At 42.8% G+C, this 18,154-nt stretch overlaps 1 protein-coding gene across 8 annotated transcripts in view; it reads right to left on the reverse strand.

Moving 5' to 3' along the window:
• Positions 1-3,646: 3,646 nt before the first annotated feature.
• The window catches only part of ATP7B (ATPase copper transporting beta), a 46,445-nt gene continuing 31,937 nt past the window's right edge, over positions 3,647-18,154 (reverse strand). For 7 of the 8 annotated variants that reach the window (XM_055801653.1, XM_027790709.2, XM_027790712.2 and 4 more), the window contains 8 exons: positions 17,776-17,958; positions 16,052-16,250; positions 14,541-14,687; positions 13,008-13,150; positions 10,411-10,614; positions 10,186-10,303; positions 9,295-9,397; positions 3,647-7,814 (listed from right to left, as the gene is read on the reverse strand). In XM_055801653.1, the coding sequence (XP_055657628.1) occupies positions 7,550-7,814; positions 9,295-9,397; positions 10,186-10,303; positions 10,411-10,614; positions 13,008-13,150; positions 14,541-14,687; positions 16,052-16,250; positions 17,776-17,958 (1,362 nt within the window). In that variant the 3' untranslated portion in view covers positions 3,647-7,549. The remainder of the gene's footprint in view (positions 7,815-9,294; positions 9,398-10,185; positions 10,304-10,410; positions 10,615-13,007; positions 13,151-14,540; positions 14,688-16,051; positions 16,251-17,775; positions 17,959-18,154) is intronic. The other variant, XR_003555686.2, reaches the window with a different exon arrangement.

Below are 18,154 nucleotides of genomic sequence, written 5' to 3' on the forward strand. Positions count from 1 at the left end.
GTGCTGCCGGCTGGCAGGGCAGGGCAGGTCCAGCAGGAGCTCACGCCCAGCACCCACTGCTGGCTTTCTCAGCCCACCCGTCCCAGCGGTGGGTACCTGCACCCGCAGAAGCAGATGAGTGCAGGCATCTTCACCAAAACTTCCCTTTCAGCAGCTTCTTGTGAGCTACAGCTATAAACCATCTCACTGCAACATGGCCTTGCCCAGGGTAGCATTGCCCAGGCCACCTTTACAGCCAAAATCTGCCTCCCCCGTGGGTGTGAAGCAAGCAGCACGCTACCCAAAAGCCTTGCCTCTCTCCCCTTCATCTCCAAGACGATATGCTTAACGAGCTCCATGGTCTGCAAAGAGGACAATCAAACAACAGCTTCTGAGTAAGTTACTCATGGCACGAATATATTGGCAGGTGTATGTGGTTTTTTTAATTCTCCTGCCATAGTGAGAGGATAAAATTCCCAACACAAATGGCAACTCTGCAGCACGTATCTGACATAATTACAGTAATTACATTGTCTGCGCACTCTTTTATAAATCAGTGACAGTATATATTTACTGAGTTTTTTCCTGTTCAGCAGGTTGTTCCCAGCTGCTCAGATTTGCAACTGCAATGCAGAGATAACTTAAAATAACTTTAACCCTTAGAAGCGATGCCCCTTTCTGCGGGGATGCAGGCACGTCTTTTGGAGCAGGGCCTAACTCTGCACACCCTTCCCGGCACTGCTGGAAAGCACAGACAGGCCTTGGAGCAAGCCCCCCCACAGGTCTCGTTTCCCCTGGTGAGTAAAATTTTGCCAGTTCTGCCTGCATGAGCTGGATGCGGTAGGTGTGAGCATTGTCAGGATTAACCTGCTTGTAACCTGCGTGCAGGACATGAGCAGCTCAGCCCACAGTGGTTTATGTTGTACAGTCTGATGTTGTGCCTTGTAGGAAAGCCAAGGTTTTCCTTGTCTTTTCACAGCAAGTATTTTTGCAGCCCCTGGGCTAGCAGGTGTCCAGAAAATAGTCCATCAGCTTTACCCATCTCTGGAGGCAGAGCAGGACACGTGGCGGTGCTGATGCTCTCTGTGCACAGAGCATGCATCTGGCCTGGGCTGCTTGGCACATCCCATGCATCCCCGTACAGGGAGGTAACCTGGTTTGCTCTGGAGACATTCTGCGTCTGGGTCATCCAAAATCCAGCACTCTTCTGTGGAGAAACCTGTTACACTTTCACCCCAGGGACTAAGACAAAGTTTATGATGTCTGTCACCGGGAGCACACAATGTGGCAACCCCCTGCCTGGCAGGAAAGCTGGCACAAACCACTGCACTAAACACCTACACCCTATCTTCACTGCAAACTCAGAAGTCCTCTGCCCTCCCTGGCCAAGACCCTTAGCTGTGTCCCTTGCTTCAGCCCCATAAACTGGCCCACTGACACACGGGGCATTTAAAAAAGCCAGCTCTGAAAACTGAAAATGAGTGCACACAAGAACTTCCTGGTGCCCAGTGACCCCCATGCAGCCAGGCTGCCCCCCAGCCTTTCCTGGCAGCTGGCTTGGCACCACCTCCTGCACATGCCCCTCAGCAGGACTGTGCTGGGTCCCCCCAGGGGTCTGATTAAACCCACAGGCTCGAGCATGGATGAGCAGGCCCCTCCCCAAACGCAATTCGAATCAGTGCAGGGTGGCCGTTCTGCCTCGCTCCTTGCTGCCAGTCTGCACCACGTGTGTGTGTTGCACATCTGGCCCCCTGCAGCCCCTGATGCCCGTCAGGCAAGGCAGAAAGCTGCAGAGCTACAGGGCAGGAAAGCACCAGGCTTGCTGTGCAGTCCCCTTGTGCCTGGGCAGAGGAGACCGCGTGCTCCTCCTGCCACCCATCGCAGGGTGCCATCTCTAGCCCTCACCCTAACGCTGCGAGGGTAGAAGAGAGGTGAAGGGCTCAGGAGACATGGACATTTCAGCCAGGTGTTCTCAAACCACAGAAATGTCTAAAAAAATACAAGTGGAGAGATAAATGCTAATTTTAAAGCAATTTGCTTTAAGCAAAACTGCCACAATCCATCTTCTACCAAAGCAGCAGCTTGAGTGATCCCATTGATCTTGTGTATCCCCAAAGCACCTTTGGCAAGCTTCACCTGATGGGTGCCCCAAGGCCCTGTGCTGCCTGGGGACAGCTCCTCTTCCTCTTCAGCAGCCTGGGAGCTCCTCACCTGCCATGGGCTGAAGGCGAGCAGGGTTACAGGGATTTAAATAATAATACAGAGCTACAGCACTTTGTGACAGCAGCACCGCTGCTTTTTACAAAAGCCATGCACTGTGTCACACTTAAAAAGAGGTAGCAGTGGAGAAAAAAACCACTTTGGTGAACTTCTTTCAAACCCAGCCTATTTATTCATTTTACAGGTAGTCATCCGGATTTTGGGTAGCTCCCTAAGTGTTCAGGGGTGTCAAATATTCAGATTTATGCCTAATTTTTTTTTTGTCTGTCTGTCATGAGACACATGCAGCTGTAGTTCAGAGAAGCACTGTGCATGTCACCTTATCTTCACTGACTCCGGAAGGATTTACACTTGTGCTTTGGTGCTCCCCTGAACAGAAACACGTTCCTGGAGCCTTACGGCACAGGTCTAGATGGCGACTTCCCCGAAGGTAAGAGTCTGCTTAAAACAAAACCCAACCAAAGAAGCAGTCTTGCACCCTCAGCTGCCTGCGGAGTTTAAACTCACATTGTGTAGGTTTGTTCTGAGGGTGCAGGCACCATGCTTTGCCTTCCTGCAGGACTGCTTTTCTTCTCGAATATCAGCTTGTTGAAGGCAAAAGAAATTTAACAATAATTTCAGCAGACACCAATTATGTGACTTAAACTGCCCTCTTTGCATTTTTTCCCTCGCTGCTAACCAGCAGTGAATGTATTCGATCTTCAAATGCTTTACAGATTAAGGGGATTCTCTGGCTGGGGCTGGACCTGCAGTGACATCTCGCGGTCCCCCATGAAGCAAGGTGCTGGCGGACCAGGCAGCACAGCCCCCAGCCTGAACCTCGCACCAATGCCCCTGGACCACAGCACTGACCAGCACAAATCTCCCAGGGGATTTACCTCCACCTGGGGCAACTAAATGCCCAAGTGGGGAAACAAACACACACCTCCTCCTGCGACACCCCCTTCCCTTCCCCTGCAGTGCCACATGAAACTTCAGAAATCATGAAGATAAACAAATCATGAAAATCAGATCATTACATGGAGAGTCTGTGGATGGGCCGTGCTTGCCCGCAAAGTCTGGGTGCTTTTAATTTGAGACAAGGAAAGGAATTAACCTGCCCTCTCCCACATTTGTGCCTGTCTGAAACTCACATGTGAACAGGATGCTTTGCGCTTCACCACTTCTTTTGTTGTGACTCTCAAACGATTTTCCACTGAAAACCAACACGCTTGCTGTTGGCATCTTAGTAGAGGAAATTAAATCCAGCATTTTGGTATTATCTGATTTCCCATCCCTGTACACCATTGTATAATTTCACCACCTACTCACTTGTTTTCTTCACAGGCAAGTGCATTCAGAGAAAATACAATCTTTGGAAGAATATTTAGTCAGAGAAAGGTTGTAATCAGCTTGGATAGAAATCAGACAGTTAATTTGCTTGAAAAAGGGGGGAGGGAGGAGGAAATTAAATGGAATAATTTATTTCCTGTGAACCTAGGGCACCAAAAAATTTTATGGCAAAACTATAGCATGAGAAGGAAAACAGTTGAAAAGCTTCACAGGAAACACTGCTCCTTAGCTATTGCACTAAAAATAACATGAAAGCCAAATTAAAAGATCTGATTCCTTAGACATCTTCTGTGTTCGTTAAAGAAAAAAGTTACAGAAAAAGACTCATGAACTTTTCCCAGGGCAAAATAACTAGACATCCCATTTAAATCATCAGATATATCAACATGTAGAGTCAGATCAGCAATGACTGAGTCACGTTGGGAGAACATCCAGAATGTAGATGCCTAAGACCAAAACTGGGATTTAAAAAGCTCCTCCACACTGTCTAATCCATCTAAATAGTCATGGGAAAACGGAGAAGCATGGTGCACTGGCGAGCAGCCAGGGCACTGAGCTTAGGGATTACCCCAAGAGCCCGTCCTCTTGGGCGCTTTCCTCCAGCCCTTTTACTGGACTGGGATCACAGCACAGAGGAGCCCCAGCCACAGGCCAGCACTTCACTCTGCCAGAGGCTCCACAGGCGGATGGTCCTAGTGAAGATAAGGAAAGCTCATAATTATGTTACACAGAAATGCAGATGCTGTCCTCCACCTCATATGCCCCTCCAGCGAGTCAGCTCAAGCTCAACAGTTTAACAAGAGCACACGATCACAAGTGTCAGCACTACACTTAGATTTCTTTTTCTTGACTATCTGTAGTTATTCCAACTTCCTTTAGGCATTTATGCAAGTTTCACAGCAGTTTACGGTCTAAGACATTATGCAAATATAGTTAGGAAAGCTTAACGTATTTTCTAGTTCCTTTTGAGTTATTAAACAAAGTCAAAGCTGATCTTTCTTCCAGTACTTTGGCACCTCTTGAGAGCAGGATATTGCGATCAGTCCTCTACTCCAGTAATTTTCCAGTTCATAGTATGTTCACAGAAAGAAGAGAAAGCCTGGCAGGAGAGAAGGTCAGGAGATTGTCCAGGACAGTCATCTGCCCCAAGGCAGGATTCACCTTTAGCTAACACATTTTCATCAGGTACGTGCCTGATTGCCACACGCATCTGAAGAACCCCCCTCAGCAATCTCTTCCAGCGCTCCACAATCTTTCCTGTTACATGGTTCCTCCCTAGCGACTAATCTAAAATATTCTTTGATTCAATAAGCCTATTCTTTCTTGTTCTAGCCACCACGAACACAAAAGACACTGAAAACATGAAAGGAATAAATTGTTCTCTTTGTTTGGAGACTTGTATTTCCTTTGAGTATTCTGTAGGCAAACCTACTCAAACTCCTTCGATTTTCTTCTATTTCTCATTCTCATGTACTTATGTTCTCTAGATTTCTGTTAAATCTCTGCTCTTCTCTGAACTGCCTCTGGTTTATCCTAACAAGTATGACACACAATACTAGACCTGATACTTCAGCCGATGCCTCTTCAGAGCTGAACAGAAAGAAGTATTTCACGTCATAAGGATGATATGAAAGGTCTTTTCCAACCTAAATTATTCTGTGATATAGTCTTTATACATCTTAATGTTTCTGTTCATTTTTCAGCATCACTATGTTGTTATAATGGCTCACAAAATGAAATGCCAGCCAACTACCTGACCTTTTTCTGCCAAGCTGACCTCTATTCCCCTTTCCTGTTTGCAAAACTTGTCTGTTCTGCCCAAATTCTCAAGACGATTTTGAATCCTAATTTCACCTTTCAACATGCTTGCAACCTCACGTACCTCAATATACAATTGTATATTGTGTGCCTCAACACTCCTTTCCCCCTGTTATATATCCTGCCTGAAATAGATCACAAAGCAGTCACAAAATCTCTTGTGCATATGTATCATATGTATCCTGCAATCCAACAATCACTGCTTACAGTCTTTTTTTTTTTTTTCTGTATCCCTCTGAAAAAAAGAAAAACAAAGACACAAAGTTATTTGTTTGCTTGGTTGGTTTTGGGGGTTTTGTTTTTTAACACAGTAGTTTTACTGTAAGCACGGGTAAGAAAACATACAACAGTGAAACAATAAACCATCTTCCTCACAGGGACATGTGTAGGCACCTACCACATGTTTGAAAAGTGTGTGTGCTGTGAAAGTAGTCTCCACACATATAAAGAGATTTTATCCATTTTAAAACTGATTTGTCATTATTTTTAAGACAGTGCCGTCAATGATTACTAAGGAGAGCTCAAGTTAATACTAAGAGGAAGAGATAATAGGAAGATCTGCCCAATGCTTTCCGCACAATTCTTTTCCCCTCTGACTTGTTTTTCATTTTCACATTAGGAAGAGCAGGATTTGAACCCATACTGGAAGCAGCTCTATATTTGAGTTATTGAAAGTAAGTGGTTATGTCACATTGTTTAGCATGGTAAGTCCTCTTCTTTTACTTTTTAGATTAGACTATAAAACTCTGGTCTTCTTAGTTCAGAGTCCTACAGCTGAGCAACACAGCACCCCAGGATTGGGTTCAGTGCACCAAAGTCATTGATTCCTACTGCCGTGATTCTAAAAGGTGTTAAGGGAAGAAATTGACATTCACAGTGATAAAGTTACTGCAAGCTTTGGCAAAGATGTTAAAGTGAAGAACCCTGGTTCTCATTAAACTCGAGCGAAGAGGAAAATTTAAAACAACTCAAAACAAATTGACATCAAATTTTAAGCTATTACAAATATTCTTAGTTCAGGTCCTCTGTCATCAGAAAAGGCTATTTATATGGTAGCAAATAGAGGCCCCACATTTTAAGGCTGTTTTTCTACCTTTACCATTTAAACTTTTGGCTCCATTTTAAGCAGCCATCAACCTGGGTTTAACTTATGCAACAAACTCATTCCATTCAGCCATGCTGGAGTCACACCAGTGCTAGTTCTGTTCTCAGTCACACCATGGCAAGTACCACCTTTGTTCACACTGGCATAAATTCTTCACTCTGCTAGAAGGAAGACACAGATAACTGCCCAACTGTCAGGAGCTTCATGGGGTCCTGCAAGGTATCCACAGGAAAATGATATGCTAACTTGAACCAGGAATTGCTCTGCCTCTGTGGGCATCAATAGGAACAGAAAAGTTCCTGGTGACTTAACAGAGTTTTTCCAAAACAGAAATATCTATAAACATAAGTAACTCATAGAAGATATCTTGCACAAAAAAAAAGAGGGGGAAAACAGCTGATATGGAGCAAAAGATAAAATCTAGGAGAGCAGTGGGAATCACAGAACAAGTTTAGCAATGGAAATGTGCATCAGAAGGATGTGATATCTGAAAGCAAGTGAAAAGCATTGAAAGAGAGCTGTCAGAGAATTATAGTCAGTGAAACACTGAAGCTTTTTTGGTCCAAGGACATGCACATGAATCCTAAATACAAAATGCTCTCACAGTGACATGACTAGTTAGGATTCTGTGTAAAAATAAAACTTCTGACCACAGAGCTTCTTGTGCCATGGCTATTTTCACTTGGAGACAGAGAACGGTATTTGGCGGCTCTGAAAATGCTTTTGTTTCATGTGCTTTTAAAAGAGTAAAGTTAGAAAGAGTGAAAAGTATGAAATTTGATGCCCAGCAAACAGTCCAGAAGACAGCAGCATTTTTAGACATAATGTAAAATTACAATTTTACATTATGTCACTAATTGCTGTGTGCAAAGGAGCCAGTTAATTATAAAGTCACAGATTCTTTCTGTGACTAGAAATAACTGGTGACCTGAAAAAAACCCACAGTCCATACAACCCAGCACTGAGCTGAGTTGCAATTGCTTTATGAGCTGAAGGAAAGTTTTCACTTAGAGGCCTGAAACTCTTGATGAAGTGTCGGTCCCTCCCACCGCTAGTGAGGAGGAATGTTTCCTCCAGTACTAAAAATACAGTGCTTCAGATGTACTGTTCTTCATCTCCTCCATTCATGAGCAATGACCACTTGTCCCCTTCCTCCTCAACAAAACCATTACATCTCGGTAGCTTGTCTGAAGTCAAGGAAGAGAGAGACACTTGGCTAATCTGATCCAAAGGAGCTGATCTGGATGAATCCCTCCTCCTATCATCCATTCCAATATGAACACTGATTTGGGAAGGAGTAAGTGGCTTCATGCGGCCTTGAGCTTGTGCTTCATAACTTTCTGTGTTTGGCTTCTTGTAACTAAGAGGAAAAAGAGAAAAGATGTTTGGAACTGATGTGCAGAAGTGTCTTTGGCATTAGAACAACTCTGAAACTTCTGATAACCTAAATGTTACCTGCACTTCAGACACAATGTTAATGACTGAGAGTACTGGTCCCATTGCACTAAGACATCTCAGTAGTAAAAGAGAAGGATTCTCAAAGTGATGTTCTTTAAGAAAAAATATGAGTTTGCTGAATTATGAATTATGAAAGGGTTCATAGCAGACAGTTGCAGGGGAATGGACTTGATGACCCATTCAATGTATTCTAGGTCAAAAAAAGCCCAGCAAGGGCAAGTATGCATGGTCTTCTTCACATACATGTATTATCGTGTTCTTTGGAATCTGAAGTTCTATTCAGCTGATGTAAAGCTTCAAGAAAGATTACTGGCCTACAGGTTATACTGGAATACAACTTCCATAAGTCTGAAGCCAAGTATGTTTTGGGGGGTTCTCAATATCTAACCATGATTGTGTCTGATACTTAATGTAATCAGCAGAAGATCAAAATGATTGGAGAATAAAGGAATCCCTTCTCAGAAATTTCTCATCCTTTGCATAACTATACACAGAAAGTTCTTAGGATGAAAATTCTATAGTGGTAGGGCTGATTCTGCAAACAAACATAAGCACATGTGTAGTTTTCATTCTAGATTGTGGTCTCACTGAGCATTTGCAGGATAAGAAACATAATGCAGCAACAGAATTCCTATATAATAATTTATACCATACCGTACTATGCTATACTATAAATTACACGACACTACAGAAGACCCCAGGTGCTGTAGGAACACGTGAAGGTTTGGACTAATTTCAGACACCATAAAGAGTCTTATTTTTGAAAGTTGTTTGCTCACAATGCTGTTAAAAACAGGCCCACTGTAACTGCATCCAAAAAGGGCGCCCAAAAAATCTAGCCTAAAGAAATCAATGAAATTAACATCCCTTCCAACCCAAAGCATTCTGCGAGTCTATCAATTTGAAAAATCTTGCTACAGTTCAGAAACTGGTTCACTTCCAAAAAAATAGAGTAAGATACTTTATCTACAGTAAGGTGCAAAAGTATAAATACACTGCTGCTCTCTTTCTCTCTGGCCAAGTTAAATAGACAAAAAATAAAACCATGTACAAATCTAGATTTTGAATGATTTGTTCACTTGATATTCACAGCAAACCCAGTGTTGATCATTACCTCCCTTGGTATTGAATTACATCTCCAACACAGTGGCATCCAGTTACACTTTCAGCTGCTAGTTAAAGAATGCTCAGTACTGTCTTACTCCAGGTCTGTTCATGATAGTGACACATGTCTCTTTGGAGCCAAGGATTAGACAGAACAATGCTACATTACAGGACTGTCAGGTACTTTTAGGTACACAAAGCCCAAAGTAACTTCTCACTTGAGTCCCAGCAGCAGAGCTACCTAAGGGTCCCCAGCTGATTAGTGTAAGACAACTTGCCATTTCAGCTGCAGGGAAGACAGCACGACAGACACAGAAGAAGCTGCCATTGCAGCTGATCCCATCCAAGGCTGAAGCACAAGGCCAACAGGCATGAACACACCTAGCAAAAAAACATACGGGCATGAGCTAGAGCTGCCTGTCCCGATACAGTTCATTTCTGTCCCTGCACATCATAGAACAGACTGGCAGTTCTGCAACATGACCTGTGGAGATCTCCATAAACACGGCTAGATCGATACATATTTACTTACTTATTTTAAAATTACCCTTCTGTTGCAAGGGATGACCTTAGCACCAGTTCAGTTACAAGACTGCGGCCACAAGGTAAGACTGTTTGTCCCCTTCAGCTATTCTGCACATATGAAACAAAGCAAAAGCAACAGAAAGACAAGGCAATAGTCCAGGCAAAGGACAGAGAAGTTACTCATAAAGAAAGAATGCTTGAAGTAAGTTTTAAGGAGGAATCTGGAGCATGAGAAGATGTCTGACAGAAACAGAGAATGCAAGAAGTAGAAGAGAAAATGTGTGATTCAGGGTGAATAAAAGAGGGAGCACCCAGAAGTCAGTATCTCTGATTAGAGCTGGCTTTGAATATAAAGAAACTAATCCCCAAGTACCGCTATGAGAAATAAGAGCATGGTTTTAATTTCATTGTATGAGAACTTTTTCCTAAGAGTTTAAAATTTGGGAAACAAAGATTTTTTTTCTACAACATGAAAAACAAACAAACAAAAAAAAGAGAACGTATTTATTCTGTCCTCCTCCTGCTAAGTTTTAACTACTCTAGGAACCTCTATTTGGTTCCTTGAGCAGGAGATCCTGTAGGATGCACCACAGAGCTCAACGGTGCTGCTGTCTTCAACAAGCTGAGCTCTGGCAGTCACATACCTGCTGCTATGGGTATTCCAAGCAGATTATAAATTAAGGCAAGAATCAGATTTATCCGTATTCTTCGAACTGTTCTCTTTGATAAGTGAATACTGGCAACTACATCCAGCAAGTCATTCTGCAAGACAGAAGAGCATTGAAAGTTTTCTACATGCAGTCTTCAGAAAACAAACCAAAAAGAGGAGTGTCAGTGATAAAATAGGACAGGTCAAAACTAGTGCTCACTCGGATAAGAACAACATCTGCTGCTTCAATGGCAACGTCGGTGCCCGTTCCAATTGCAATTCCAACGTCGGCCCTGGCTAGTGCAGGGGAATCATTGACTCCATCACCAACCATTGCAACCTTCCTCCTCCCATTTTGGAGCTCCTGGACCTTTGCAACCTTGTGAGAAGGAAGAACCTCAGCAAAGACTTTTTTGATCCCAACCTATGTACAAAGAAAAAACATATCCAGTTGGTGATATGCTTCATGCTGAAAGGAAGAGCCATTTGCTATTCTGGGTGAAGGAGAAGCAAAGGAAGGCCAACTAAACCAATTCCACTGGAGACAACACTTGCAATCTACACAGGAAGCTGAAAAGCAACATGTCTTTGGCATAAGAAAGGGACTGATTACAGCCCCTTCCGTCTTTACTGCAGAGGTGTTGGCAAACCATGTTCTGTCATTAGCATCATGCCCCACATTGCTTCTACAGCTCTACTGCCCTGGTAAGAAAGGTTTGATGATTAAAAAAGCCAGCTTTCAGCTAATCATGCTGCTTGAAGCATGAAAATTTTTCAGTGAAACCATAGAATCACAGAATTTTTTGGGTTGGAAAAGACTTTGAGATCATTGAGTCCAGCCATTAACCCAGCACTGCCAAGTCCATCACTAAACCATGTCCCCAAGCACCACATTTACACATCTTTTAAATATGTCCAGGGATGGTAATTAAACCACTTCCCTGGGCAGCCTGTTCCAGCACTTGACAACCCTTTCGGTGAAGAAATTTTTCTTAATATCTAACCTAAAACTCCCCTGGTGCAACTTGAGACTGTTTCCTCTCATCCTATCATTTTTTACTTGGGAGAAGAGACCAACCCCCACCTCACTACACCCCCCCCCCTTTCAGGCAGTAAGAAAAGAAAGCAGTAAGGTCTGCCCTGAGCCTCCTCCTCTCCAGGCCGAACAGCCCCAGTTCCCTCAGCCGCTCCTCACCAGACTTGTGCTCCAGACCCTTCGCCAGCTCCGCTGCCCGTCTCTGGACACGCTCCAGCACCTCAGTGTCTGTCTTGCAGTGAGGGGCCCAACACTGAACACAGGGTTCGAGGTGTGGCCTCACCAGTGCCCAGCACAGGGGCACAATCACTTCACTTGCCCTGCTGGCCACACTGTTCCTGATAGAAGCCAGGATGCTGTTGGCCTTCTTGGCTGTCTGGGCACACTGCTGGCCCATGTCCAGCCGGCGGCTGTCGACCAGCATCCCCAGGTCCTTTCCCACCAAGCAGCTTCCCAGCCGCTGTGCCCGACGCCTGTAGTGCTGTGCTGTTGTGTGATGCAAGTGCAGGACCTGGCACTGAGCCTTGTTGAACCTCATACAACTGGCCTCAGACCATCAGTCCACCCTGCCCAGATCCCTCTGTGGGGCCTGCCTGCTCTCAAGCAGATAATGCAACACAGGAACCCCATATGATCAGGCAGTTGCAGTATGCAGAAATGCCAAGTATGTCCAAGTCTCAAGGAGACTATGAAGATCAAGCAGATGGCTGCCTAAACACTTCTACCCATCCGCATCTCAACTTATAAGGAGTTGTTACCAATGGCTTTAGCACTGGTGGTGTACAGAAGAGGGCTGGCATAATGCTCCTGGTTTGGCTGCCTCAGCAGGCAGAGATCAGCTTTTCACTACACAAGGTAAGAGCTCTCTTTTAACCTTTGAAAAAGTAACATTTTTGAAAGTTTTTAGGACTGTCTTACTATTTTTCCATTGGAAAGAAAGTAAGTGCCAAAAATTCAATGAAAATATAGGTTGGCACAGACTAAGCTTGCTGGAAAACTTCACCTGAGTGCCTGGAACCATAAATAAAAGCTTGTTTCTGAAGATTTCTCTTAACAAAGTTGAGTAGGAAAGCACTTTACCACAACTGAACACAAAAGTGAAAGCGTGAAATAAAATAGAAGGATTAAAGCATCACACTGATTTAAAAAACAGACCTCACAACATGCAAGAACATGCATACCACAGTGCTGGCTGAGTTAGCTGTGTGGTGAGATATCTGAGGAAAGCGAGGTAGCATACAGTAGATTAGAAGCAGATTGATGCAAAAGGGAAAGAGAAAAACTAAGGTGGAGAGAGTAGAAATGTAGCAAGGTGGAGTGAGATTTTGGCTTTGCCTTTCAAGTAACATTTAGAGTTTGAGATCAAGGAAATCTCATGTAAACCCAACATCTTTTAGACTGCTATGCTTCTTAACCATTCTTACTGTTATTACTGTTGCCCTTAATGACAAATCCCCACTTACCTTGTAGGGAACAGGACTGGACCTTAAAGCAAATTTCCTTCATCACTAACCAAACATGACTGCCCTTCAGTGAAGGAAAGCAGGAGGCTTCAGTTCAGCAACAGATTAATTACTGCAAGAACCTCTGTACCTCTGAAGAAGTACTGACTGCTTGTCTTCAGTGGGATCTTGAGGTAGCCACTGGCCTCAGACCAAGAAAAGCTAGTCTTCATTTAATGCATTGAGTGAAACTCTGATTTCCTGCCCCAAATTCACTGCAGTAAGCAGAGTTTTAGAACATCATTATGTATTTTTTAAAAAATGTAAAGAAGCAGATACCTGAGTAGCAATGGCTTTTGCAGTTTTTCTGTTGTCCCCGGTTATCAGCACCACATCTATTCCCATGTTTTTCAGCGTGTGCACAGCAAGGGCTGCCTCCTGCTTGACGGTGTCTGCTATTGCAATCATTCCACACAAAACGCCTACACAAAGAAATGTCCTCTGTTAGAGAGAGCTGTGGGAGGCAGAAAGGCAGCGAGAGAACAGGACTTCCCTCCATCACACCATGTGCCCACATTCTGGGTAAAATTGACACTCATAAACCTGAACAACTGTCTACAGTTTTCTAAGTTATGGTCTCTTTCTTACACACACACACAAACTTTTCACACTTATCTGCTTCAGGTCAAACAACAAACACCTTTGATGTTTAGGGACCAGGAGGAAGGGGAGGAGGGTAGCTTTTACACATGCCTGACTTCTAGCTTTTATGGTACAGACAAATACAATAGCGGGCTAGAGAAAGTTTGGATAATTGTGTCCAGGTCACATGTTGAAGACATTCCTCCAGAAGGAAGTATATAAAGTATCTGGAATTATGTCTCCTAATCTTTCAGGGTTGGATCTCTATTACAATTAATTACTTCCATACAAAAGTGTTGCAGCTGCCTTCCAACATAGCGACTCAAAGGTGCATCCACATGTCTTTCATGTGACTTACAAAAATCTCACATTGGTTTATCAGTGCATGTTACCTTTTCAAAGGACTTAGGTAGGTTTCGTACCCCTGTATCTCTATTTGCTATCATTAACAGTGATAGGAACACCAGTTGTACATCAAAGCCCTTACTTTCATGTTAAGAGCATTCGATATTACTGGACTGATGATGGAGCCCAGGCCAAGGCATGCAAATGCCTCTCAAAATTGCTCTCTAGGAGCACCAAGTCTATTTACTCAGTAATTGAACCAGAGACCTCACTTCAAGACCACAAATGCACTGGTAATATTGCTCTCTAGGAGCACCAAGTCTATTTATTCAGTAATTGAACCAGAGACCTCACTTCAAGACCACAAATGCACTGGTAATATATCACCATTACAGCAGTTTCTCATGTTGAGGTATTGTCTGGGATCTTTTTCTGTACAGCACAGAACAGAACCCCTTTGGCAAAACTCTTTTAGTCAAATCTATTATACTCGAATGATCTAATGAATCATCATGTTTATTCATGAAATGTTTTGAAGTCAGTGATGCAATAGGTTGGCCTCTGATCCTTACGTGATGTAAAATCAGGATGGGACATATCACTGCACTAGCACTGCTTTTCTGAGCAACAGACCTAGACAACAGGAAGTCCAGAAATAAATAGTTAAATTAAAAACTGCCCAACAAAATCTTATGAACAGTGTTCTGAGGTGAAGGCTTCTTTTAAGAACACCTTGATACTTTGCAGTTCACAAGCAGTTCTGCACTAAGAGATCAGTAGTTTCTTGACACTAAGTCACTGATCAATTGCTCCAGAGTTTCTTTTTAAGTTCCATGGTTGGATCAACTGACAATTTCCTAAGTCACTCCAAAGAACAGCAGTTACCATCTATAGCCACTAGTATGGCAGTCTGTCCTTTCGTTTCATGGTCTGTCATTGCATCATTCACGTCATTTGCAATATGCAAGCCATTGCGTCGCATCCACTCACGATTTCCAATCAACACCGAGTATGTATGAGAAGCTGATGGACCTTTGTGCACAGACATAAAGAAAAATGAGCAACTCAAAAATAGTGAACACAAGCCAGAAGTGTTTGAGGAGGACAATGTCTGGCTTCATCAGCTATAGAAAGTTATTCTGAAGATGTTTTCCTAAAATTTTTTTGTGTATGTGTGTTCAAGACTGGCAATGCTCACACCAAGACACAAACAGAATTAGTCTTGCTGATGTGCTGCTGTCATGGCCAAACACAAACGCATAGGCACTACCTGAAGACAGCCTCATAAAACTTTTCTCCTTCAAGACTCAATCTGTGCCTGTTTATAAACAGAACTGCATCATGAACTAACATACTTAATGGAAGTATCTGCCTGTATTTGCCTTTGCTAGTTGGCATTGTTTTTCTGAATAAATGCAGTATGCACATTTCATAAATGCCATGCTGCTTTGTTCTCACAACTAATGACTTCTTTCACATATAAAGGCTATTTCTGGCAAGAAAAAAGTAGTTTTGTTCTAACGAAGAATGAAACAGTTTGTAAAACACCTCATTATATATTCAATCCAACTTCACAAGAGCTGTATAAGGCAGATGAGAAAAATATTACATTAACACCATTTACAAATGGCACAGTTGTGATGATTAAAGTTCTTATTCTATTTAATTCTTCTAATAGCTTTCTCAAAAAGGTCAGGAGAGCCACAGCCTTCTGAAGAGAACTGATGAGCTTCTTAAGGATGGCTTTAAATACTTTTTCTTTCTCTCCTACACTACAAAAGAGCAAAGTGGCTTCCACAGACCCTGAAACAAAAACAAATGTATTGGCCTAATCAAAAAACATCAGGCACTGAAACTTGGTTTGCAGATGTAACATGCTTTATTGTGCATCTGCTGAATAGATTTTCTTTTTGATTAAGTGCCTTGAGAGATATATGAACAGAAAACAAGAGGTCCAATTAATAGGGAACTAAAGGGTAGGATATAAGAAGTTGCAGTAAGACAACATATGTTAAAGGTAACTGCTCTAAATGGGGAGATAATGCTAACTGGCAAACTTTGCTCTCTGCTGGACCATTCTACACAAAAAGGACATTGCTGTGTATGCCTTATTGTCTATGTATTGTAAGGACTTTCTGAGTACCCATCACAGTAGCATTTAAATTGTTATTTAGATTTCTGAATTGCAGAGAGATCAAGAGTATCAAGAATAGGGGAAACAGAGAGCTTCCATTTTTGTTAAGGCACATTTTTGTCCACCACGTTCTTTGCCTCCTCCTGCCATATATCCACCTTTCTGTTGTTCCTAGTCTGGTAGGATTGTTTTACAGGGGTCAGGACTGTTGATTCATTAGCTCTCACATTGTGACTGGCGGTCACTTCAGGGGCAGACATACCATGTGATTCCGAGAGCGTGATCAGCACCTTATCTCCCAGAGGAGCACTGCTGTCCCTGCTCCTGTTAGCGTCCAGCTTACTGAGACCCTCCTCAGCCATGCCCAGGACAGCCTCAACACCTCCAACTTTGCAGCTGATGCCACAGCCTGGGACTGCCTGGAAGTCGGTGCAGTATCCCAGGCTCTGAGTGCCAAGCTCCTGTGGACATAACCAGAGTCCATCATCAGTCTGTGCTGCCCACATGGGGTATAAATATTAGATAACTCCTGCTGAAAAGAGGCTTCATTCCTCTTCTTGACAATGACCGACTGACTGAAAAGCAGCATGGAGTATCAGTAGCACAGAACTAAAAATAAGGATGTTCCGGACATGCTGTGGTTCAGACTCCTAGAAAGGGACAGCCATACAGATCACAGCCCTAGCACCAGAAAACCATAAAGGACAGCTATTCCTGGCAGTTCAAAAACAAAGCAGTTACATTGGTGGTTCATGGCCTCAGCCAAGACTAGGAACTAATAAGAAATACTGAACGATAAACCATACAGCTTCTGAAAAGATGCAAATCCTAACTAACCTCACAGACAACTGGCTGTGGGGGATCGGGCCTTTTATATATATATATGTAAAAGTACAGTGAAAAGCTGTATCTAATTCCTGGAGTGATCTGGCTGGATGATAAGGAAACTGGGTCTTTCTGTTGAATTAGAGAGAGAAGCCAGTGAGTACCTTCAAGATGAGAAAAGGGATTACCAGGACCCTGAGTTACAGAAAGAATGGAGAAAATAATAATTTATAAACAAGTTATTCTGGGTTGTCTTTGGAAATTGGAATTACATGTACCTTTCAGTAACCTTATTACAATACAGGGATGATACGGCACGTGGTAAGAATATTAGCAGATGGTATAGCATTGCAATTAATATAAGCCAGATCCAGTAATAACTAGTGCATGGGATGACTACAGCAGTATACTAAGACAAATCTGTAACCAGAAAATGTAAAATACGACAAAGGCAACGGAGTCATTACCCATACTCTTTTTTTACTTCTACATTTGTATGTTAGCTTCTAAATTTCACCACTGAAAGATCTACCACTAATAAATTTGATATGTTCTTGCCAATGAATTTTTCCGTGAATCAATTAATTACTAGTCTTAGCAGAAATAAATTGTTTATTTAAACCACGCTTCCTATTTTGGTTACTATTTGTGCTTTCATTCTTCCTGAAACACTTGAGGAACACATGCAACACATAAATGACCTTTAAGCATCTGCAAAATCTGCAAAAATTTGAGTGATCTATTAATTCATTTGTGAAACTCACAAATATCACAGTTTAAAGCTTTTTGACTCATCTATTCAGATAAGCAAGTGACTAATAGAAGAGACTAGAGTCAGGTAACATGAAATGTCACCACACACATTTGCTTCACAATGCTATCGGAAGCATAAGTATCCCTCCTGCACATATTCCACAAACCTGAATTTTCCCACTAGTTCAGGAAAAAATTTTTAGGATCTTGCTTGAGAACTCCACAGCTTACCAGAAAAGCAAAGGTTAGAATTGTCCAGACTAAGATGCACAATCATAAAATCTCCCAGCTTTCCAGCCTATTATTTTTCAGGCAGGCCTGTCCCTCAGGGACTTGCTTTTTTTCTGCAACATTGCTGCATTTGCACAGATCCCTTCAGGTCTCAGATGAAACAGGAAGGCTAAGTACCTCTTTGCAGTATTTAGTGACTGCCACTCCTAAAGGATGCTCGCTGCTGGCTTCTGCAGTGCCAACCACTGCTAGTACCTTCTTCAGAGAGAGCACAGCCATGTCTCCCAGCAAAAGCACTCTCATGACTTTAGGAACTCCACAGGTGATGGTCCCAGTTTTATCAAACATCACAGTCTTGATCTGCAAGAAATAAACCAGAGCTACTGCCTAAGCCCTGCAAGCATAGGGAGGCACATAAATACAGGCAAGACCTTAGTAATGAGGTGACTATATCCACACCAAGACATAATAAACCTACAAAAGTAGGGATTCCTGTATGTACTTTGAACTGTCTGTAGAGCAGGTGGTTTCACCTGCTTTCACCATCCCATACCTA

The sequence above is a fragment of the Falco peregrinus genome, chromosome 4, assembly GCF_023634155.1.
Source record: "Falco peregrinus isolate bFalPer1 chromosome 4, bFalPer1.pri, whole genome shotgun sequence".
In the NCBI taxonomy this organism is placed as follows: domain Eukaryota; kingdom Metazoa; phylum Chordata; class Aves; order Falconiformes; family Falconidae; genus Falco; species Falco peregrinus.